Source organism: Gopherus flavomarginatus, chromosome 25 (assembly GCF_025201925.1).
Source record: "Gopherus flavomarginatus isolate rGopFla2 chromosome 25, rGopFla2.mat.asm, whole genome shotgun sequence".
In the NCBI taxonomy this organism is placed as follows: Eukaryota; Metazoa; Chordata; order Testudines; family Testudinidae; genus Gopherus; species Gopherus flavomarginatus.
The window spans coordinates 1265276-1289048 of NC_066641.1; the positions used below are offsets into that span (position 1 = coordinate 1265276).

At 40.2% G+C, this 23773-nt stretch overlaps 1 protein-coding gene across 7 annotated transcripts in view; it reads right to left on the minus strand.

Annotated features, from left to right (window-relative positions):
• The window catches only part of GPATCH8 (G-patch domain containing 8), an 88914-nt gene that overhangs the window by 61064 nt on the left and 4077 nt on the right, over positions 1 to 23773 (minus strand). For 3 of the 7 annotated variants that reach the window (XM_050934885.1, XM_050934889.1, XM_050934886.1), the window contains exons 1-2: positions 8415 to 8489; positions 868 to 885 (exon numbers count right to left, since the gene is read on the minus strand). Coding sequence is in view for 2 of the 7 variants with exons in the window: in XM_050934883.1 (XP_050790840.1) it covers positions 8415 to 8489 (75 nt within the window). In the remaining 5 variants the exon portion in view is untranslated. Of the gene's footprint in view, positions 1 to 867; positions 886 to 7360; positions 7380 to 8414; positions 8490 to 23773 lie in introns of those variants that run through there. The other 4 variants (XM_050934883.1, XM_050934882.1, XM_050934888.1 and 1 more) reach the window with 3 other exon arrangements.

Below are 23773 nucleotides of genomic sequence, written 5' to 3' on the forward strand. Positions count from 1 at the left end.
AATAAAAATGCTACGATTTTAGTTTAATTCAATAATGAAGTACTGAACAAAAATCCCAAGTCAGAACAGCAGTGTTTTACACACTCATTCCTCATTGGTGTAAATGACTGAAAAATGTGACCACCACTGGTGCATCAGACCTAAAGAGCAGAAGAGTTTGAGATTTGCAGGGTGCCTGGATGTGTTTCTTCCCCACCCCAAAAAAAACCATTCTAGTGACTAGAAACCTTCTTCTTCTGCTCTGCAGGTAAAATAAAACATTTTAGTCTCACTCACTTTTTCAAGACCAGAGTGTACAACAATGTCCTTCCCATATTATGGGATCTCTCTGTGAAGCATTAGTTAGTTCTACATTGAAAAACCAATGAGGAGGAGTAAGGATATGCCAAGATATAAATGTTTAAATCAATATGAGTGAAAGAAAAAACGAACAACAAATACAGTTTCCAACCATGAATACCATGGAAGAGTGTCTTAGACGTTAAGATTTACAAGAACTTACCGTGAGTGTAACCGCTGCAGATCATTTATGCCACAGTGACAACAATTGCATGTTACTCTTGTAAAATGGGGCCCACGGATCACCAATTATTTTGTGACTACTACACTGTAATTGTTCCTTCTACATTAACAGATTAACTGTACCTGACAAAGGATTATGGGAATCAAATTTAAAAAGCTGATGCTGACAAAAATGGCTGCATTTTTAAAAAAGGACAAGAACAACCGTACAATCTTTTGTTAAGCGGAGATGAGACATTGTGCTGACTGTGTTGTGTCATGAATGCACTAAAATAAACAGACAGATGAAGCAGTAGGCTATTTCCAAAAGCAGTGCAAGTGGAGTGAAAGCATTTCCATACGAACCTGGCTTTAAAAACTGGGCTGTCAAAAGAACAGTTAAATGTAACACAAAGTAAGAAACTGTCCAATCACTAATGGTCGTTTTTCTTTTGCTGTGTTTTTAATTCACTGCTTGCAAGTAATGTATTTATTAAAGAGGAATGAAAGCATAAAATAAATTTAACAAGTCAAGACCAGCAAGGAGATTCAAGAGTGGTGTTGTGACTGACACAGTGAAGGGGTAAACAAATGTTAAAGGGGAAAAAAAGAAGAATTCAGAAGAGTTATACACATTAGCACTTTTACAAAGCCACTCAAGAGGATGATCATGTTTTTCAACTTGCAACAAACCTCCATCTTACCGCATCTCAGTTCCCAGGAAAAAGATGGCATTTTCTCCCAATGGCACAATGTATAGATAGCTTCTGATGTAAAATTAGTTACACACAATTTTTGGCATTGACTAAGCAGTGAAATGGCTGGATAGTTAAAAACAGGCAGCAGAAATGGCATATTTTCTGTTCCTATTGTGAAGATAACGTTCCGAAGAGTCAGGTATTAAATTCCAGAGAAGCCTACACTCTGAAGAGATTAATGATGATCCCTCTCATTTTCCATCTGTCCCTTAATTCCACATCATTGTGACAGACCTCCGGCTAAGGAAAATTGGCACAAACTCTCTTCGCAGTTTAAATGCTGCCCTTAAAATCAGAGGTTGAATTGCTTGGGCCACAAATGGGAACTGAGCTAATGTAGCTTTGCAGTGCTATTAGCTCCTATTGGCCTCTAGAGTGAGACGCAATATTAATCAAATCAGAATCTCTTACTCAGCAGCACAAAGCATTGCAGCTAGGCTGCTGGCTTGTGATCTTTTTCTGGAATAATAATATTTTAATTTTGTTCATCTCTAGAGAAAAATCCCCTTTACTTAGAGGTCTTCCTCTTGATGTCAAGAACTAATGCTCCCTTTGAATAAATCAACCCCATTTTGTAGTAGTTCTCCTTTCTGTACTTTTCTATGCATGTGTGCGGGTTCCCAAACATGCCATTGGCCAGTCTAAGGAAACAACTCTTTCCTCAGAGTATAGGCAGGTGAGTTATAAAAGTAATATCTGCCTATACTCTGAAGAAGGAGTTGTTTCCTTAGACTGGCCAATGGCATGTTTGGGAACCGGCACACATGTAGCTACGCTACAAGGAGCTCTGAAGTAAGAGTCACATTAAAAGTTGTCAAGTCAGCCAAGTGAATAAAATCACTCAATATGCTTTTGACTAAAATGATACAGTAAAACTCAAAGGCAATCAAGACAGTTTATCAGGACTAGCCAGCTACGTATGCAAGAGCCATGCTATTTGTCCTCTTAACCGATGACGTGGTGTCACATTACTGTAACAGATTAGTGAATGGTTAACAGTATCTTTTAATGTGTTTTACTGCTAAGGTATTTTAACATTACTTTGACACTTATACAACACATTTCATCCCAAAATCAGAAAGCTCTAACAAAAGAGAGATCATTCACATTTTTCAGATAGGGAACTCTGGGACACAGATTAAGCATAACATTTTCAAATTGGCTTAAATGATTTAGAAGCCTAAATCTCACTGAAAGTCAATGGGACTTGTCACTTGGCTAAGTCACTTTTTGAAAATTTTATCTCAAGTGACTTGTCCAAGAGCACAGCTAGTCCGTGAGAGCCCACAGAACAGAACCCAGGCTTCCCAACGCAGTCTTGTACTCTAACCATTAGACAAAACAGCCTTATTCAATTACTTTTCACTTGTACCAATGATACTTGATCATGGTTCCTGCAGTAAGTCCCCAGCAATGCCCCTGGCAGATGTAAACTGACACCTATACGAGGGAAATGAGGCAAAGAGTTCAGATGGCATTGTGTGAGGAATATCGTAACTAAATGATTACAGCAAATAGATGTTGAACTGTTACAAATATGCCAAAGGCTAATTTTGTCTAACACCCCCTCTCCTCCCAAAGTCCCCTCCACCCCAGAGACATCCCTTTTATACTATTAATCTGATTTCAGCATAAACAAGAACCATACATCTCTTGAGTGGATTGTAAACTGTGCTGACTGTATCGAGTTACCTATAAGCAAGGACTGGATGCCACTGGGTGAACCCATGCAAACAAGAGGTTGTAAAGATTCCCAACACAAAACCTATAGCTCACTACAGATGACACAATGAAAACTAGAGAGAAAAGCCAAACAGTAATGCTACATCATTCAGTTTCAAGACGCATATTATTTAATAGCGCTGTCCACTTATGGCTACTGCTAAATGTCAAATCAGCAGCCTTATCAGGTTACACTTTGGAACTAGCGGAGTCCACAGATCTGCACAGATATGCCATGTGACAAAAGCCAACTTCAGAAGCTATTGTAGACTTCTAGATGAGAGGACAGAATTGTGATCTTCAACAAGTAACACTTGGAATCTGAACCCCAGCAGGGTTTTAAAGAGCCTTCTCAGGCAACTGAGCAGAACTATATAGGAAAAGGATATTTGTTAGTTATGACAAGGACAAACTAACAAGCAGCTTAGGGGTAAGTGAATGATGTGCAGTCTCACTTCCAACCTGTGAATGACAACTGGATTTAACTCTGATGTTCTGCATACTGTGTTTAGTGGGAGAGGATAGTGGATTTTTATGTTGTCACTTTAAGGGCATGTCTACACTACAGACTTAAGTTGACCTATGTTAGGTTGACTTACAGCCACTCTCAGCTCTATGCAGGTTCCTGCTGGGAGACCAGCTTCCCTCCCACTCCCAACTGGGCTTTCTTGTCAATTTCACAGCTCCAGTATGGAGCCCTGAAATTGACAATATAGTCAACAGCAGATGTAAGTAAACCCTAAGTATATGACATAAGCCCTACATCTGGTGGAGTTATGTTGGTGTAGTACAGCACTTGCATCAGCAGGACAAGGCTATAGTGTGTACACTGACATAATTAGGTCAACATAAGCTGCTTATGTTGAATTAACTATGGAGTGTAGACCAGGCCTGACTAATACTGAACTCCTGAAGTCGTACTACCATGACAAAAAACCCAACGGTCTAAAACAAATTTCCTTTGTAAAACATTAAGGACAATAAAGATTCCAGTAAATCAGCATACTTGGGCACGTCTACACTACAGCATAAAATCGAAATTATTAAAACCGGTTTTATAAAACTGGTTTTATAAAATCGATTTTACGCATCCACACTAGGGCACATTAATTTGGTGGTGTGCGTCCATGGTCCTAGGCTACCATTGATTTCCGGAGCGGTGCACTCCGGGTAGCTCAGTAAAAGAATGAGACCAATAACTTCGATTTCTGTCCACACTAGCCCTAAATCGATATAGTAATATCAATTTTAGGGTTACTCCTCTCGTTGGGGAGGAGTACAGAAATCGATTTTAAGAGCCCTTAAAATCGATTTAAAGTGCCTTGTAGTGTGGACGGGTACAGCGTTAAATCAATTTAACGCTGTTTAAATCGATTTAACGCTGTAGTGTGGACCAGGCCTTGGTAACTGCCCTCTCCACAATCTAGACATAGCGCACTTTCCTACAATGTTTCAAATCAAATGTGTGCAGCTCATTACATAACTGAAAATCAGAATGCTTGTTTCAAAACTTAAATGGTTCTGAGTGCCAACAATTCCCATTTACTTCAGCAGCAGGAGCTGAGAGTGCCCAGAACCTTTTAAAACAGGACAACAGTCTTTTCTTGTAAAAACTAGGATCTACTGCCTTAAAGACAAGTTCATTGTTGCTTCTTTTTGAATTAAAAAAAAAAAAACAACCTGATTCCAATTCCATAGCCATCTGATTTGTAAATATGACCAATGACTTGCACTTTTGCAAAAATCTATATTGAACATTTTCTCCCTTTTATGAAATGTAGAACTCGTTATCACTTAGCCCAACAAAAATTTGTGTTTCCTCTTTAAAGAATTTCAAGGAAAAATAAATCTTGGTATCATTTCACTAATTTGTAACATTTTGGAAATTTAAGTCCTCTTAAGGCTTTACCTTTATTGTTCTACCTCTGACTTCCAAGCCACTAGCATCCTCTAATTCTGCTTTTCACTAGCTTGTTCTAATCCTACTTTTCCATAAGAAGATATTCCTGAGTTATATTCTCATCATGCCTCAGTTCAGAGACATCTTTGCAGTACAATGTAGGATTTCCATGGACACTAGCTGCTGCAGACTGCTTTTTTTTAAAATATGTAGTACAGTAATTCTAAACAGTTAAACAGTGTAATGATCTGTAGACTCCCAAACCTATGAGATTTCAGCCACCTTTGAGTTGCATGCTGTAGCAGTACAGTCAGCATCTTTCGACAGATAATGCTGCAGAGATGGATCTAAACTCAGCAATGATACTCCAAAATGTATGCTCCAAGCAAAGCCATTTTCCCTAGGCAATTCCAAAAGTGGTCTACAGTTACTAGGCTTCAAATAGTTTTCAGATTACTAGAAAATGGGAAAATCTTTTAAAGAAACGCACTTATTTTTAATAGGATGTATTTTAATTCTGTTAATTTTCTATCCTAACCCTAAAATTTAACTGAAAAATGCCTTAACATATTCACTGCTAAAAACAGGTTTTCTTTATTAATAAAAACACTTAGGGGTTCAAGTTCGGCTTCCATTGTAATAAATGGCAAAACGTGCATTGACTTCAATGGTGCAGGATTGGGTTGTCAGTGCTACCAGCTAAATTTATTTCCAAAAGGGGAGCTGAAACACTAACAGAGAACTGTTTAAGACCATAAATCATTAATACAACAAATTGGTAAACTTCAAAATTGCAAATACAGCACATTTTAAAACTAAATATTTAAAATTATTTCCTTTTACTTACCTTTCATGATCTAAGTTCATGGTTGTTACTCTCTCTTCTGGAAGAGCCAATGACATAACACACCCAAAGCAGAGAAAACTCTGATGCCCCATGCTGCTTTAGGTATGAGATCCAACTCTTGCAGGAGGAACAAAGAACCCTAAACTCTAGTTTTAAAAGGTAAAAACCCACTCCTATTTACTTAAAATGTATTTGTAATTTTGCAATTGTAAAGATTACAAATCTACTGTTAAACAATTTGGGATCTTAAGCAATTTTTAATAATTTCAGGTTATGTAACAAATTATATTAAGCTTAATAGCAGTAGATTATCTTAAACACCAACCACATATTTAGTGGAGAGAACAGAAAGATGATCCATCTTTTTCTAAAGTAAAATTTGGTTCCCAGTCTAAAATGAGGTTAGTTACCTCATCTCATCTTTTCTTTTAAACTCCTGTCGTCATAGAAAAATGTATTTTTTAAAAAGCCTATCTCCCCAAAAATAATTACTAGCCAGTCCTCTGATATATACTATGAAGATATAGCTGACAATTGGTCACTAAATATTTTTGGGGAGATTAAATATTTTATTATAAACACACACTTGACCCAACAGATCATAAAATAGAACTTTTTAGTAGTCTGTCCTCTAAAGAATATATTTCTCTATCTTTGATGCAACATAATTCAAGTCCTGAATTCCCAGTGTTTACGCTTTTTTATTTTTTTAATAGCCTATCTTTCTACAGACAGAAAGGAAAAAAAATGTAGCCAATTGCATGGTAGGGTAGGAATTATTTTGGAGCCCCCTCCCCCGCCCCAAAAAAAAAAAAAGGCAGATCATCTTCTTCTCTCCTCCACTAAATGTGTTTTTTACTATTGGTCACGAGACTTCGAATTGTGTACATTTTATATATTAAAATAAAAACCTGCCCAAGTTAAAGTATTTAGATTTGATAATGTCCCTATATTTGCTTTACAATGTATGTAAAAATAAATACTTTTGCTGTAATTTAACCTAAGGTTTCTGCTGCTGTTGAAACTCCTCAAACTGCAGCCAAAGATCACACACACTGGTTACCCAGTGACTATCTTCCTAGGCTTTGTGTACTAATGGGCATATGATGTACTTACATTTTCTGTACAATTTTATATATCTGACTATTCCATAATAATAGCCAGAAGGGATTTACATTTTGAACATACATGCAGTATTTTAATTTGTCACCTATATGTTTTGTTCCTCTATTCTGAGAAAACAAATATTTGTAAAAATAAGATCTTGGTCTAGTCTGTAGATAACATCTGAATAATCTGTCTAATGATAATCCCCAATGTGGTATGGAATAGATGCCAACTCTAGCTATTTCTCATGACATTCACATAGGGAAGTAGGCTTGGCATGTCAGTTAAGATTCTCATGTCACAACACAAGATTGAACTATTCAGCAGAACATCAAATGCAAATTCCCCCCTCTGCAGCATTATCTCATGCGTCATCAATTACTGCCATGCCTAAATCTAGCATCATGCCAGCACATTAAGACAATAGGTACTATATGCAGTGTTCACTGAACCAGAAGAACAGAAATAAGAAGGAAGAAAGGAAACCCTAAAGAAATTAAAAAAGGCAGACCGTGCAATACAAACCAGATCATGGCTGCTTAGCTAATATGGGCCAACTGCTGCGGAAGAAAAATGTCGAACACCCCAAGTTGTGTAAATTTCTGTAAACATCTAAACACGCACACAGACACACACAACACCAACCTACACAGGATGCAAATATATATTGATCCTTTGCTAACACTACAGTTTAAAAAGAGGACACTAACGTGATGAAACTTCAGAGTCAATTTTAGTTTTATCAGGGAAAAAGCTATCTGAAAAGTGCTAATCTTTAATAAAAATCTAGCCTAAATCAGATCACCACTAAGCTTCCCCTTATTTTTCCATCACAGGTTTCACATCACTAAGACTATAAATGATAATTTAGGCAGCATAATAAGAAATGTTACTGTATGTCTGAGACTAGCAAGTGATACTGTGCAAAGTTAAAAGATTCAGAAGCTTAAAAGAAAAGCTACCCAAAAAAGCTACCTTTCCCCATTCTACAGTTTGATATTATTAATTGCCATATCTAATAACAAAATAAAATTACTTTTTAAAACAACATTCTGTGTAGTTCATGTGAAATATAATTTTACAGGCAGGTTTTATCATTACTGAAGCATATTAATTAAAATTCAGTTCTCTTCACTGCTAATGGTAGTTCTAGCATTTATTAAGTTGTTATGCACACTAGTTGATCTCACTATTCAGGAAATGTAAGCTAAAAGGATCAAAATACATTTTACTCCTCTGTTTCCTAAGGTTCACAAAAATAAACTAACTTCTCAACAAAATGTATTAATATTTAGCAAACTAACTTTCCATAAATAATGTATTATTTCAAATAGTTTCTCAAATATCAAGCTTATCTATTTTTACAGTAACCTAGATTATAAAAATTACTATTTAAAGCTTAAAGCCCAGGCCCACTTTACATTAATGCAGGACATGCAAGCATATTAGAAAAGAATATCCCTGAACAGCTATTTACACACTAGTGCCTAGTCCTGTCAAATTTAACTGCATTCACATCAAGTCCCATCCGATCACTGTCTAATTTGCTGGTGGGCCAATGGTGATATGTGTATCTTACCGATTCTATTGGCTTGTCTAGAGATGCCTGTTCAATCTCCAAGTGTCCTTCTTCATACTGATCAAAGTGATTACCCTGCAGAAGAATATTTTTGTTATTTCTCTATGGTAATCAAGACATTTCCCAAAACTATGCAATTCCCTCTCTCAATATAAACTGAGCCCCAAACTCATATTAGACAGCAAAAGAAATCAACTAATTAAATAAGACTCCAATAATTAGGACATAAAAATGTCAGTCCGATGTAATCCTAGCTATGCTGGACTGATGACCTTCATAAACTAGGAAGGTTTAAGAATGCCAGACAATTAAACTGACACCACATGCTACTTTTAGTAAAGTGAAAATTCTGATCATAAGAAACACTGGGTTGGAGGAAATAATATAGGATAAAAATCACAGTAAAATTAAAATTACTCTTACATACAACAGACACAGTCCATATAGGTTCTTTACTTCCATTGGATGATTATATTGCCTGCCTGCCAAGACATGGATTGGATAAAGTGTAACATTTTGGTTATAAAGGGACCCTGTCAACTTGAAATGTAGCCAATTTCAAAAGAACTTCCCTGCCAATTTGAGGCCTTCCAACTACATTTTCCTACAATTAAAAATGTCCCTCCACCTGCCCCTGGATATTTCCATTACATGCATCTGAGGAAGTGGGTATTCACCCACGAAAGCTCATGCTCCAAAACGTCTGTTAGTCTATAAGGTGCCACAGGATTCTTTGCTGCTTTTACAGATCCAGACTAACACGGCTACCCTCTGATCATAAGAACATGGGAAACATCGACTATGCAGACAGTGTTGTCAAATACACTAATCAAATAAGATGAAAAAGAAAAATACTAGTCTAATCTCAGTTGCAATAACCCCAGCTGTTACCTACTAATTATAAAACAAGTTAAATCAAACCGAAGTGTAATTTTTAAGATGACTGTTACCCATTAATATTTGAAGCTTTTAATGGACAGGATCTTCTTGAACTCCTAGATAACGAAATACTCATTGCCTTAGATGTTACAGTGCCTTTGGAGCTTGGAGTTGGCAAGAGTAGAAGCAGCATTGTTCATCTCTTTCCCTCCACAGCCCTTGGAGTTGGTGGAATACCCTTTCTATTGACTTTGGGTGTGTGTGCGGGGCGGGGGGAGGGGGGGGGGATCAACCTTTTAATCTGTTTTTTATGTCCAAAACCCTTCTATGTGGCACATTAAACTGATATATTTTATACTTCTGTTTTTATTGTGTCTAGAATCAGTCACAGACATCAAATATTGTAACATTAAATCTTTAATGGAAGTACACACTTAATTATACCATAAACAATTTACACACATGTGCAGAATAATTGACATTTATTGCAACCTGGAAAAAGGAAACATTAAATTGACCACATTTTATCTGAATTCTTTCCATATCTTTTGTGGACTCAAGCTGTGTCATAAAGGAAGCTCTTCCTATTTCATAGTGCCAATTAATTACCACTGATTAAAGCTTTACTTTAAATGAGCTCTAAGTCACAAAATAAAGGCTGCATATAAAAATGTTATTCCACTCATAGCAACCAAGTCCTAATCCCAAACTTCCTCTTATTATAAAGATCATTAATCTGAAAATCTAGAGTGACATTGTGGTCCCATTAAAGCAATGGCAAAATTCGCGCCAACTACAATGGCTCTAGGATTCCACACCTAGAGTAAAATATTCCAGAACCCATCTGATGAAATGTCCTACCATCCAACTCTTTCTTATCCCTTCTCCTGTCTGGCATTTTCATAAACACAGACTTTAAGACCAGAAGGGATCTCCTGCACATTGGGGGCATAGAACCTCACCCACCATCTCCTGCATAATGCCCCTAACCTCTGGCTGAGTTACTGAAGTCCTCAAATCATGATTTAAAGATGTCCAAGTTACAGAGAACCCACCATTCACTTTAGTTTAAACTTGCAAGTGACCTGTGCCCATGCTGCAGAAGAAAGTGAAAAACTCCCAGGGTCTCTGCCAATCTATCCTGGGGGAAAATTCTTTCCCAACCCCAAATATGGCAGTTAAAACCCAAGGGTTTTTTTTTGTGTAGTTGGGATTGTGTTTTCCAACGTACATCACTTTGCATTTATCAACACTGAACTTCATCTGTCATTTTTGGACTTAACTATCTTGAGTAATTTTTTGTTGTCTGCAAACTTTGCCACCATGCTGTTTACTCCCTTTTTCAGATCATTTATAACTATATTGAACAGCACAGGTCCCAGTACGGATCCTTGAGGGACTACGCTATCGGCCTCTCTTCATTGTGAAAACTGACCATTTATTCCTATCCTTTGTTTCCTATATTTTAAGCAGTTACTGATGCATGACAGGATCTCCAATGACTGAATGCTTTGACAAGATTGCACACCAAAGAGCCTTTGGTGTGCAATCTTGTCAAAGGCTTTCTGAAAGTCCAAGTACACTGGTCCCCTCTTATTCATATTTGACTCTCTCAAAGAATTCTAATAGATTGGTGAGGCATGATTTCCGTTCTGACTCTTCCTCAGCGTGTCCTCTTCCTCTTTGAGGGTTCATCACATCATTTAAGTGTCCTCACATCATTCAAGCATCTGCTATTTCTGTTCTTTACTGTCATTTCAACCAATTTGCATGGTACTGATAGACTTACTGGCCTGCAAATTGCCAGGATTGCCTCTGTAGCCTTTTTAAAAAACAGGTATTACATTAGCTACCCTCCATTAAACTGGTATAAAGGTTGATTTAAGCGACAGGTTACATACCACAGTTAGTAGCTCTGCAATTTCATATGAATTCCTTCAGGACTCTTGGGTGACACCATCTGTCCTGGTGACTTATTGCTTAATTCATCAATTTGTTCCAAAACCTTCTCTACTGACACCTCAATCTGGGACTGTTCCTCAGATTTGTCACCTAAAATGAATGGCTCAGTGTAGGAATCTCCTTCACATCCATTACTGCTTTAGGTCTTGGTTCAACATGGTATTACGGCACACACTCAGGCCATGTCTACATCTAAAATTTTGCAGCGCTGGTTGTTACAGCTGTATTAGTACAGCTGTATAGGGCCAGCGCTGCAGAGTGGCCACACTTACAGCAACCAGCGCTGCAAGTGGTGTTAGATGTGGCCACACTGCAGCGCTGTTGGGCGGCTTCAAGGGGGGTTCGGGGAACGCGAGAGCAAACCGGGAAAGGAGACCAGCTTCGCCGCGGTTTGCTCTCGCGTTCCCCCAACCCCCCTGCAAACCGCAGGGAAGGAGACCTGCTTGCTCGGGGGTTCGGGGAACGAGAGAGCAAACCGGGAAAGGAGACCAGCTTCGCCGCGGTTTGCTCTCGCGTTCCCCGAACCACCCTGCAAACCGCAGGGAAGGAGACCTGCTTGTTCGGGGGTTCGGGGAACGCGAGAGCAAACCGGGAAAGGAGACCAGCTTCGCCGCGGTTTGCTCTCGCGTTCCCCGAACCACCCAGCAAACCTCAGGGAAGGAGACCTGCTTGCTCGGGGGTTCGGGGAACGCGAGAGCAAACCGGGAAAGGAGACCAGCTTTGCCGCGGTTTGCTCTCGCGTTCCCCGAACCACCCAGCAAACCTCAGGGAAGGAGACCTGCTTGCTCGGGGTTCGGGGAACGCGAGAGCAAACCGCAGGGAAGGAGACCTGCTTGCTCGGGGTTTGGGGAACGCGAGAGCAAGACGGGGAAGGAGACCAGCTTGATTACCAGAGGCTTCCTCAGGTATGCTGGGATACCTGCTTATTCCACGGAGGTCAAGAAAAGCGTTGGTGTCTATACTTGATTACCAGCGCTGGATCACCAGCGCTGGATCCTCTACACCCGAGACAAAACGGGAGTACGGCCAGCGCTGCAAACAGGGAGTTGCAGCGCTGGTGGTGCCCTGCAGATGTGTACACCTCCTAAGTTGCAGCGCTGTAACTCCCTCACCAGCGCTGCAACTTTCTGATGTAGACAAGCCCTCAGTTTTAGCACAAGTCCTATTGACTTTCATGGGACTAGGCACCAAGGTGAATGGATTTAAATCACCAATTTCAAACATCACTTAAATCAGCAAGGAGGAAACCTTGATTTTTAAACAATCTATTTTAGTAATTTATAGTTACTTTCTCAAAGAGATGTTGATTCTAATTCATTGTTGGTAACTTTGCAACTACTGTATATACTTGTTCATAAGCCGAATATTTTTGGTAAAAAATTGACGCATCAAAGAGTGAGGGTCAGCTTATAAACAGGTCTACAACAAAATTTGATGATTTTAAATTCTATGGCAGGGCACACGGCTCACAGGGCAAGCACCCTAGCGGGCTGGGCTGGTTTGGTTCAGCCGATCGTGGCTCCCATTGGCCGTGGTTTGTTGCTCCAGGCCAATGGAGGCTGTGGGAAATGGCATGGGCCGAGGGATGTGCTGGCTGGGAACAGCAAACTGCGGCCACAGGGAGCTGAGGGGCTCCATGCCTGCAGACGCTCCAGGTAAACAAAACATCCCAACCCCCCCAGTGGCTTACCCTGGCAGGCTGGGAGCCAAAGTTTTCAAACCCCTGAAATATAGGGTCAGCTTATGAAAGGGTCATACAGTTTTTGCTATTTTTACTTATCCATCTTGTGGGGGGTTGGCTTATAAATGAACGGGCTAATGAACGAGTATATACAGTAATTGCTTACAGTTCCAGGATTGCTTCAGTTAGTTCTTGAGTAACCTAGGATGAATTTCGTCAGGTCCCACTGTCCTGAATACATATGATTTACCTCAATAATCTTTAACCTGTTCTTTACCTATTTTGGCTTGCGTTCTTTCCCCCGTTATCATTAACTGTTGAGTATGTGGTCACCTTTAACCTTTTCAGTGAAGACTGAAGCAAAACAGGCATTAAGCACCTCAGCCTTCTTGATGTCATCAATTAGCTCCCCTCTCTTCCCCTCAGCATAGTAGAAGACCGACATTTTCTTTTGTCCTTTCTTTGGGTTCCTAATGTTTTTAAAAAACATCTTCTTACTGCCTTTTATGTCCCTTTCTGGTGTAACTCATTTGATGCCTCAGCCTTTCTAATTTTTTCCCTACATGCTTGTGCTACTCTTGACTTCCTCCTTAGCTATTTGTCCTTGTCCACTTCTCATAGGATTCCTTTTTTAATTTCAGGTCATTACAAAGCTCCTGAGGAACCATAATTGCCTCTCACTATTCTTATCTTTTCTTTGCATCAGGATAGTTGGCAGTTTCTCAAGTAAACGGTATTAAAGGCATAACTGCAATCTCTCTGCACTCCTTTTTCCCCTTTGATGCTCTGCCAATGGGACCTTACCTATCAGTTCTCTGATTTTGCTGTTTAGAAGTCCACTGTTCTTACTATGCTGCTCTCACTCCTTCCTTTCCTTAGAAATCATAAAATCATCAATGCATGATCTCTTTCACCCAAATTACCTTCCACCTTCAGAATTCACAACCAATTCTTCCCTCTTGGTCAGAATCAAGTCTAAAACGGTGGTACCCTGGTTACCACCTCCACTTTCTGAAACAAAAAGTTATCCCCAATGCATACCAAGAACTTACTGCAAATTTTGTCTTTTTGCCCTATGACTTTTCTAACTGATGATATAGGTAGGTAAAGTCCCCCATTACTACCATATCTTCTCTTATGGTTATTTCTGCCTCATCCCCCTCCTTTTCCTGATTTGGTGGTCACCTCCCTTTTTTATCATTACCCAGAGATTTTCAACTGGTCTACCTCTCACTTCCTTAGGGACCTCAGAGCAACTGTATATACTTTTGATGCATGATACACAGGTAACTCTTCTGATCCTAGGGAAGAAATAGGATCTGTATCAAGGAAAGCAGAGTTACAAGGGGGTGAAACCTTTTTTTAAATAGTCAGAGAGCTCTAAGGCAGACAGCAAGTATGGAAAATTCCTGCTTAAAGAGTGGTAAGGATATAAGCAATGGAAAACGGGCTTATAATGGAAAACAAAGTTGGAGATGCCCACAGTGAATATATGAGCTCTATTATATGTGAAGCCCTCTTCAAAGAGGTTTTTGGAATGATTTATACATAAGGAAGATGACAAACTAGTGAATCATAGTTAGCTAGCTCTTTATGACAGACACAGCAGAACCAAAAACTACTGGTTTTACAATTTCATCACAGCCATATTACTTGTTTAGTGCAAGGCAGCTGTTTAAAATGACTGCCTGCAAATTCAAGACTAACAGAGCTTTATGCAGCTCCCACAAGCCAAGTATGATCATGATGAGTCAACAGGCAGACAGGAGACCTCCAATACCTAACTGATGTAAGAAGTGGTGTCAGTGTTATAAAAATGTCATGTCTAGAGGCGTGTGAAATAATTCACAATGAAAACAAAGTTTAGAAGTACCATATATACTTGATCATAAGCCAGCTCGTTTATAAGCCGATCCCCCCAAGATGGATAAGTAAAAACGGAAAATTTTTATAACCCGTTCATAAGCTGAACCTATAATTCAGGGGTCAGCAAACTTTGGCTCCGGGGTTGTGAGGATAAGCCGCTGGTGGGCCAGGATGGTTTGCTTACCTCGAGCGTCCGCAGGCACGGAGGTAAACTTAAGTAAACAAAGTGTTCCCGCGCCAGCGGCTTACCCTGACAGGCCCAGACAGCAACTGGTGGGGAAATTTTTTTTGGGGGGGAGGGGAAGCTGGGAGTCAGGGGAGTAACCCCTGTGACCACCCCCCATATGACCCCACCCCAGCCTGGGACTCCCCTACTCTCCCCATCTCATCCCTTCCCACCTTATCTGGGGAGGATCTCTCTGGCCTGACTGGAGCTCCTCCGGCAGGCTGGGCAGTGTGGCCACAGCCTACTCCAGCAGGCCAGACCAGGTGGCACGGTCGCAGCATGTTCCAGCGGACTGGGCCGGGCATCGCGGCCGCAGCGTGCTCTGGGGGGGCGGGGCCGAGCAGCAGAGCTGCAGCCTGCCAGCCCCGGAGCTGCAGCTGCTTCTAAGGCTGAGGGAGAGCAGCAGGGCCAGAAGCAGAGAGACTTGGCCTCGTCTCTTCCCTTTTGGCTCTGCTGCCTCTCCTTGCTCCCTCTCCCTCTCTATCCCCGATCATAAGCCAACCCCCTTCTCTGGTGCTTCCTTTTTTTACTAAAAAATTCAGCTTCCGAACAAGTATATACAGTAGGTTTTCTAGAACACTCATTATCTAGTCAGAGTAACAGATATTACTCTTTAAAAGCAAAAATTAAACTCAATCTATGAAGGCAAATGTATTCCATCCATTGCCTGCATTAGAACTACTCTCAGTATTTTTAGAAGTCAAGTAACTTCTAGTGGATACAGAAAAACATAATACAAAGGCAGCTCTGCAAAGATTCCATTGGGACATGGAAATATTTTGTTAAAGCCTCACATAATATTGGACATCTCTCTTTCCATTAGTCTCCTGAAATCATGTGAACGTACCAGATGGTTTAACTTGTACTTTTCTAACAGGAAAAAAAAATGCAGAAGGTAACAGCTAGTTTTCTTATGCCACCTCGGGCATTTATTATTACAATACATTGCTTTGTTTCTGTTGTCAATAAGTAGAGTACAAGGATTGACAATGCATACCTGTAGACAAAAAATTTTGAAAATGTATGCAGTCAGTTTTTTTTGTCAAAGCTGCAGCAAGCCTTTGAGTTTTGATAATGTACCATAATTATATTTTGAGAATGCTTAAAATGCGAGAGAATTTTAATACAACAAAAGCGATCTAATTACTTATGATTCAGTATGGATTTAAAATGCCGTTTTTCTTTAGGAGCACCTTGTAATTACCTATTTAAGATGACACTGTTGAAATTACAAAACAACCAGAAGTTTTGTAAGCAGGAGGGAGGGGGGAGGAGGACTCTGTGCACCTCCAATCCCTCCTGCTGGCGGCAATCAGCTGGCTTGCAGCATTTTGGAGGCAGGAGGAGTAAGGACTTGGCAGGCAGGCTCCCCCTCCCTCCCCTGCCTCACGAACATGGCAAGCCAGCTGATTGCCGCAGGCAGAAGGGAGGGGGAAGGAACGAGGACTCGGCACACCTCCCCCCTCCCTCCCCTACTCAGCAATCAGCTGGTTTGCGGCATTTAGAAGGGATGGGAGTGAGGGGGGAGGAGCCAGGATGCAGCAAGCAAAGTAAAGGGGGAGGAGGTGGGGAGAAGAGGCGAGTCAAGGGTGGGGGCTTGGGGGGAAGGAGTGGAGTGGGCAGGCTGAAGGTTAAACCCCCTCACCTCTGGTGCTTGCAGAGTAGGGGAAGCTGCCCTGGAACCTAACCCCCCTATTTACATTAATTCTTATGGGGAAATTGGATTTGCTTAACATCGTTTCACTTAAAGTCACATTTTTCAGGAACATAACTACAATGTTAAGTGAGGAGTTACTGTACAAAATTAATCTAGTAAAACATGCATTTACCATTTTCTAACTGTATAAATGAAGAATCTGAATAAACGTACATACATTAAGCTATACAATGGCTTATATAAGCGCATATAGAATTAGTGCATCTTCCCGGTTTGCAAAATGTACCAAATTTAGTGTAAAGTCTACATATATTTGCAAATCAACATGTTTTAATGTTTCCAAACAATGAGAATTCACTTTTCTTTAGGAAAATTACTAAAAAAGTATAAGTGCGATACAAGATTAAAATTGTACGCAGTGTATTTGTAGCTGTGCTGGTCCCAGGATATTAGAGAGACAAGGTGGGTGACGTAACATTTTTCATTTGACCAACTTCTGTTGGTGAGAGACACTCTGTTTCACCTTGCATTTTGCTGTGACACTGGGAGTACTTTTTCCAGACCTGAGGAGCAGCTCTGTTCGGCTCAAAAGCTTGTCTTTCCCATCAACAGAAGTTGATCCGATACAAGATATTACTTCACCCATCTTGTCTCTCTAAGACTAAAACCAATTATTTAAATCAAGGTTTCCTGCTTTTTGAATGAAAGCAAACCACCCTGGAATGCAAGCTGGTCTTTAGCTCTTCAACACAGCTAGCAACAGCTACTGAGAAGGGGCAGCATTGGTCTGGTCAAAACAGGGATTAGTGGAGACACTCCTATGTTAAACTGCCTCATCAATTTTTTTAATACATAGTCTCTACTCAAGAGTGGGGAGAATGCAGTAGATGATTCCGAAGCCTGGCAGCTCCCAGGGACAGGAATATCTGAGTGAGAGACTAAGGCCACGTCCAGACTAGGGTATTAAAATCGATTTTAGATACGCAACTTCAGCTACGTGAATAACGTAGCTGAAGTCGAATTTCTAAAATCGAGGTACTCACCAGTCCAGACGGCGCGGCATCGATGTCCGCGGCTCTCCGTGTCGATTCCGGAACTCCGTTCGGGTTGATGGAGTTCCGGAATCGATGTAAGCGCGCTCGGGGATCGATACATCGCGTCCAGACTAGACGCGATACATCGATCCCCGAGCAATCGATTTTAACCCGCCGATGCCGCAGGTTAGTCTGGACGTGGGCTAAGAAAGGGGGATGTCTGCATGACTTAGGGCTTATCTACATAGAAAAGTTGCAGTGGTTTAACTAAGAATAAGATTTTAAAACTATTTATTGAAACTGATGCAAGAGCCTGTCCGGAAACTTATTTTACTTTAAAAAAAAAGGTTATTTTAGTTTAGCTTAAATTGATTAGGAATCAGTTTAAGCAAAACCATCACTCAAACTGAAACAGAAGGTCTGCAAAGGTGTATACACTGGTTTAAAATTACATCTTTAGTTAAACCACTGCAACTTTCTCAGACAGACAATGCCTAAGTGAGGGTAAGTGAAGGGGAGAAGAGAGGTTAAAGGGGAAAAGGAAGAAAAGTCTGGGAAGAGGAAAGAAAAAAAAGCTGTTGAGGCATTATCCTGAGTTATTTAGATATTTACTAGCCAAGACATACAAAAAGATGCTTCTTCCTCCACCCAAAGGGTCCTTGGGCAGCAATCTTTAGGAAGCCCGCAGCACAACCTTCCCAACATGCACAGGTGGAGGCACTGCATGCTGGGCTTCTCAGCGGACTGGTTCCCCTACCTCCCACTAAACCCTCTTGCTCCTCTGACTCCCTCTCTCTGTTTCTGAACAACAGGCTTAGATTACTTATACTACTTGTATAGCCCAAAACGTCCAATTTCCCTGGACATTCAATAAGATTTAAAAGTAGCCATCCTTCAACAAAAAAATCTTCAAAAACAGACTTCAAAGAGAAACCGCAGAGCTACAATTCATTTGCAAACTTAACGCCATTAATTTGGGCTTGAAAAGGGACTGGGAGTGGCTGGTTCACTACAAAAGAAATTTTCCCTGTTTTGGTATTGACACCTCCTCATCAATTATTGGGAGTGGACCACATCCACCCTGACTCAATTCCCCTTGCCAACACTGGTTCTCCACTTGTGTCAGTGTATCTATGCCTGTATCTGTAATTTTCACTCCATGCATCTGAAGAAGTGGGGGTTTTTTACCCACAAAAGCTTATGCCCAAATAAATCTGTTAAGTCTTTAAGGGGCCACCAGACTCCTCGTTTTTTTAATGAATATATAGCCATCTTGGAATTATTTATGTTACATTACGTAGATAAACCTCTGAGATTCCTCTCTGTTAACACACTCACCTCACTGGCTCCATTCTTAGTCTGAATCCCAGACTGTGCCTATGCTGTCATCCTCCTCCCCACCCCAACCTATTTCCTGCTCTCTCTGGAATTTCTGCCCTATTTCCAATAAAGCCATTAAAATTTATAATCTACATTTTCCATTCCGTCAGTCCCCTTGATAGCTTCCCCACCTACTCTTCTCACTCCCCTGCCCTGTAGGATGCAGGAGCCATTTCAGGCCCTATTTTCCTGCAGCTCTCAATGCCTCCCTCTCCCCTCTCATTCCACAATCATTCCTCCAACTGATGCTTGGCTCTTTCTTCCTGACACCAGCTGCCCCCCTTCTTTTCCTCCCTCCAGGAAACTTCTGCTTCCATGTCAATCAGCTCTCAGCCCACTCCTGCAGCCATCACTTCAGTCACTCAACCGCATCTTTATCCAGCGCCATAGTCCCTCTGATCTATCAATTTCTGAGTTGGCACCAATCTCTCTCAGCAACCCTGCTTCCCCACACACCCCAGTACGCTATCCTTCCACAACGTCCAGTCTATTAATATCTTCTATTACTCTCCTGCTCTCAGCACAGTCCTTCTTGAACTGACCTCCCTCCAACATTTAGCTGTTTTCCACCCTCAAGTCAACAATTTTGCTCCTCCTTCACTCTGTGCATCTAACAATCCCCAATTCCAACCCTCCTCTTTAATCCATTTCCTCTGCAGAGCATCTACAAAGAAGTCCTAAAGACCATGCAGATTTCCTCTACATTTGTTCCTTTGTCAACTGTAAAATGCTAATAAGTCAAGTGAACGGCTACCTACCCTTCCTTCATTGACTCCAACCCTCTATTGCAGTCGTTCTCAAACTTTTTTTTTACTGGTTAACCCTTTCACATAGCAAGCCTTCGAGTGTGACCCCCACCCCTTATAAATTAAAAACACTTTTTAATGTATTTAACACCATTATAAATGCTGGAGGCAAAGTGGGGTTGAGGTGGAGTTGACAGCTCGTGACACTCCCAAGGGGTCCCAACCCTCAGTTTGAGAACCCCTGCTCTATTGTCGATCTAATGCTCCACTTCCATGCCAACTGGAGAGTCCCTCCAATTTCTTTCCAAGAAAAAAATAAAACATTTACCGACAATTTTCCTATACTGCTCCTTTTCACACACTCATCTTCCTTTATCAGAGGGGTAGCCGTGTTAGTCTGGATCTGTAAAAGCAGCAAAGAGTCCTGTGGCACCTTATAGACTAACAGATGTTTTGGAGCATGAGCTTTCATGGGTGAATACCCATTCCGTCAGATGCATCTTCCTTTGGCCTCCTCTAATTCTAGAGTATCCCTCTTGTTCTCTTCCAACTCATTAAGTGTTCCCTTGACCTATCCCCTCTTACATATTCCCACTGCCTCCACTTCCTCTAGCAACTCTTTTCAGTATCTTGTGCAATGTGGCTTTTCCGCTTGCTCCACTTTGAGACTATCACCAAGATCCCAAATAAGCTGCTCACAGCCAAGCCTCAGGGCCTCCTCCATGACCCCTCTCTCGCTTTTATCATCCCATGCTGTTCGATGCCTATTTTAGATTGTCTGATCTTTGGAACGAGCTCTTGCCTTTATCAAACTCAACTATGGACCACAGGAGTAGTAACGACAAGTGGCCAAACTGACAGCTAGTACACCTCTACCTCAATATAACACTGTCCTTGGGAGCCAAAAAATCTTACCGCGTTATAGGTGAAAATGTGTTATATTGAACTTGCTTTGATCCACCGGAGCGTGCAGCCCCACCTCCCCAGAGCACTGCTTTACTGCATTACATCCATATTCATGTTATATCAGGTGGCATTATATCGAGGTAGCGGTGTATTAGCTGATAAACTCTATTGATGGCTATGGTGTTGCACCTGCTAACATTAGCAGAGAATTCGGCCCCAAATATTTGTTTAACATTAAATTGGCTGGCGAGCAACCCACACACAAAGGCACCCAGCAAAAATCCAGGTATCTGCTTTCTAACTCAACAAAATAAACTGCAGATTTTTAACTAAGACCCACTTGTACACTACAGAGATGCCTAGATCCTGAAACTAATCTGCTGCATACCTCTGTGAAAGACTTTTTAAATGGCCATTGGAACCACTGTAGATAGGCTTCTGAAGAGAATATTTAGAACAAGTTAAGTTAGCTACCACACTACAGTAATCAGGGAAGGAAGTTATTCTCTTTTTGATTCTAAGGTCATTAATGAATATTGCTTATCAAAAATTAGGGAAGTGCAGACCACTGCGTGTTTTTACATATACTCAACTACAAGGTAACTTTGCACAGTATATTTTGCAATTAAAAGGTTCAAAATATTAAACTGCTTCCTTTCCTACTGAGTTTACTCCACCTCAATCTTATACCTGGAATGACCCTAATTAGAATTCATGAAAAAAAAATGTAGAACTGTGCTCTCTTATGATGCAGTTATCTTGAACACTAAAGATGAGTGCAACTGAGAAACGATAAACAAGACTAAAGATCTTCATATGAAACATTCTTGAGGAGGGATGTGATTAGAACAAACTACTAGGAATCAGGATTCCTGGGCAATATTCCCCACTCTACCACCAATTCAGTGTGACCTTGGTCAAGACACTTCACCTCATTTTCCCCCACGAATATAATTTTCTTTTATAGCCGTCCACTTCCATAATCTCAGTTTTCTGTAACCTCCAACTAAGGGGCCGAATTATTCTATGCTACGTCTCTTTCCAGTCGACTGATACCCACCACCTTCAAGGGAAAGTTTAAAGGCATTAAGAGAAAATTCCTCCATCAATTTGCAATTTTTGGGAGAGGCTAGGAAAAGTAGTTCTACCACACTGTAACAACAACACTAACCTACCTTTATTTTTTAAGCAGGGCTGCAGTAAAAGTGACTGGAGCTAGAAACTTGGCAAGGCTGTAATCCTCACTAAGGACTACTGTCTTTTCTTAGTTTTATAGGAAAATAAAATTGTGACTGAATAATGATTGCTGAGCATGATGAGCTGATTTTAGCAGATGGTTAACAGAGATCTGCCTCCTTTTTGACATTACTACACATTTCCCCAGCATGACCAGAACTGAGGAATGAAGCAGTAACAGGACTTGCTAAGACAATTTTCATGAAGGAAGCTGTCTCACTGATGTCAAAAATCCTCCCTTAACAGGAAAGCAAGAAAACTGCAAGCACAGAAAAGGTTGTGGAACCCATGATTTTAGGGTCTGAACAATTTTTTGGCTGAATTCTGCAATACTTTTCATGATCTACATGGTTTTCAAAAGATAAAGAGAGATCTGCCTCCAACAAAAGGTTGAAATTCACCCCAACCATCACCCCCAGAAAGAAACTTGAAAGTCTAATTAGATTGTTTAAATATTAAGTATTTTTAAATTAAGAAAACAAGGAAATTATGAAAAAACCTATGTTAATGAAACATTTAAAGCACACCGTTAAAATTCACAAAAAGTCAGAAAATGCAAGAGCTGACAATCCAACAGCAAAGTCAAGTCAACTAGGTTTGCACATTTTATTTTCCATTCTTATTATTCCTAAACACATACATAAAACATGTTAACCTAGTAAAACATACAATTATATACACAGTATACATAGTATGACTGAATTACTGTTGTATTTCCTGGTTGTTTTTACATGCGTTATCTTAATAATGCATTAACTAGATTTGTGTGGGTTTGGATTTGTTGTTTATAAAGAGGTTGCTTGGGTGAAAGGCAGTATTATATAAGTGCAAAACATCATTTCAAGAGCCTTCAATCAATGTAAAGATGACCTCATAAGTTAATATATGGTCTCTAACTGACATTCACCTTGAATAATTATTATGTTTTATTATAAACCAGAATCTTTCATTCTGCATCCGCTAGGGAATACCAATTGTCATTTCCTGCAAAACAATAATACCAATTTCTTTTTAAAATATATATTCATTTACTTTCAAACTGTATTTAAAAGTCAGTTTAACACATGGCAGCAAATGTTAATTTTATGGAATGAATGTATCAATTAATTTTTATACAAGAATAAAGAATGCTCTTCCCCATAGGTTAGGGACCTTAGCACATGCTGAAGACAGCTGGAGAAACAGCGAAGATTTCTTTTTGCTTTCCCCAAATAGAAGTGTAAATACCATTCTGTAAGAAAGCAGGAAACAAGTTGAGAAGCAGATGAGAATGTTAGGTAACCCAGTCAGGAAACTGAACAGCCTCTCATTAGAAATCCTGATCTGTTGTAGCATTCATCATGAATAACAGCATCAAATCATCAAAGAAGAAAGCCAGTTTAAGCACATACTAATCTGTTGTTTTTGAAGGAGAAACTAAGATGAGTGAATTTCTGAATAACTTCACTGTCAATGTTTAGGTCTTCTCTTCACAAAAATGTTTACCAACCTTTAAACTGTTTCAGTATGTGTTTGCTATATTAAAGAATTCTATCTTAATTCCTCAATAATTTTAATTTCCTAATATTTAAATTGTACCCACTCCTAGTTTAACTTCCTTCCACCTGCAAAGTTAAATTTCTGAAGACTTGTTCCACTTTATTAAACCCATTTATAATTTGAGCTCTTTCATTAGGTCACCTTGCCATTCTCTAGGATGAGAGGCAGCTTACCCCTCTTTCGCCTTTAAGTATACTGTTAAAAATTATAATAATCCCAGGTTACACGTTCTTCACAAAAAACTCTC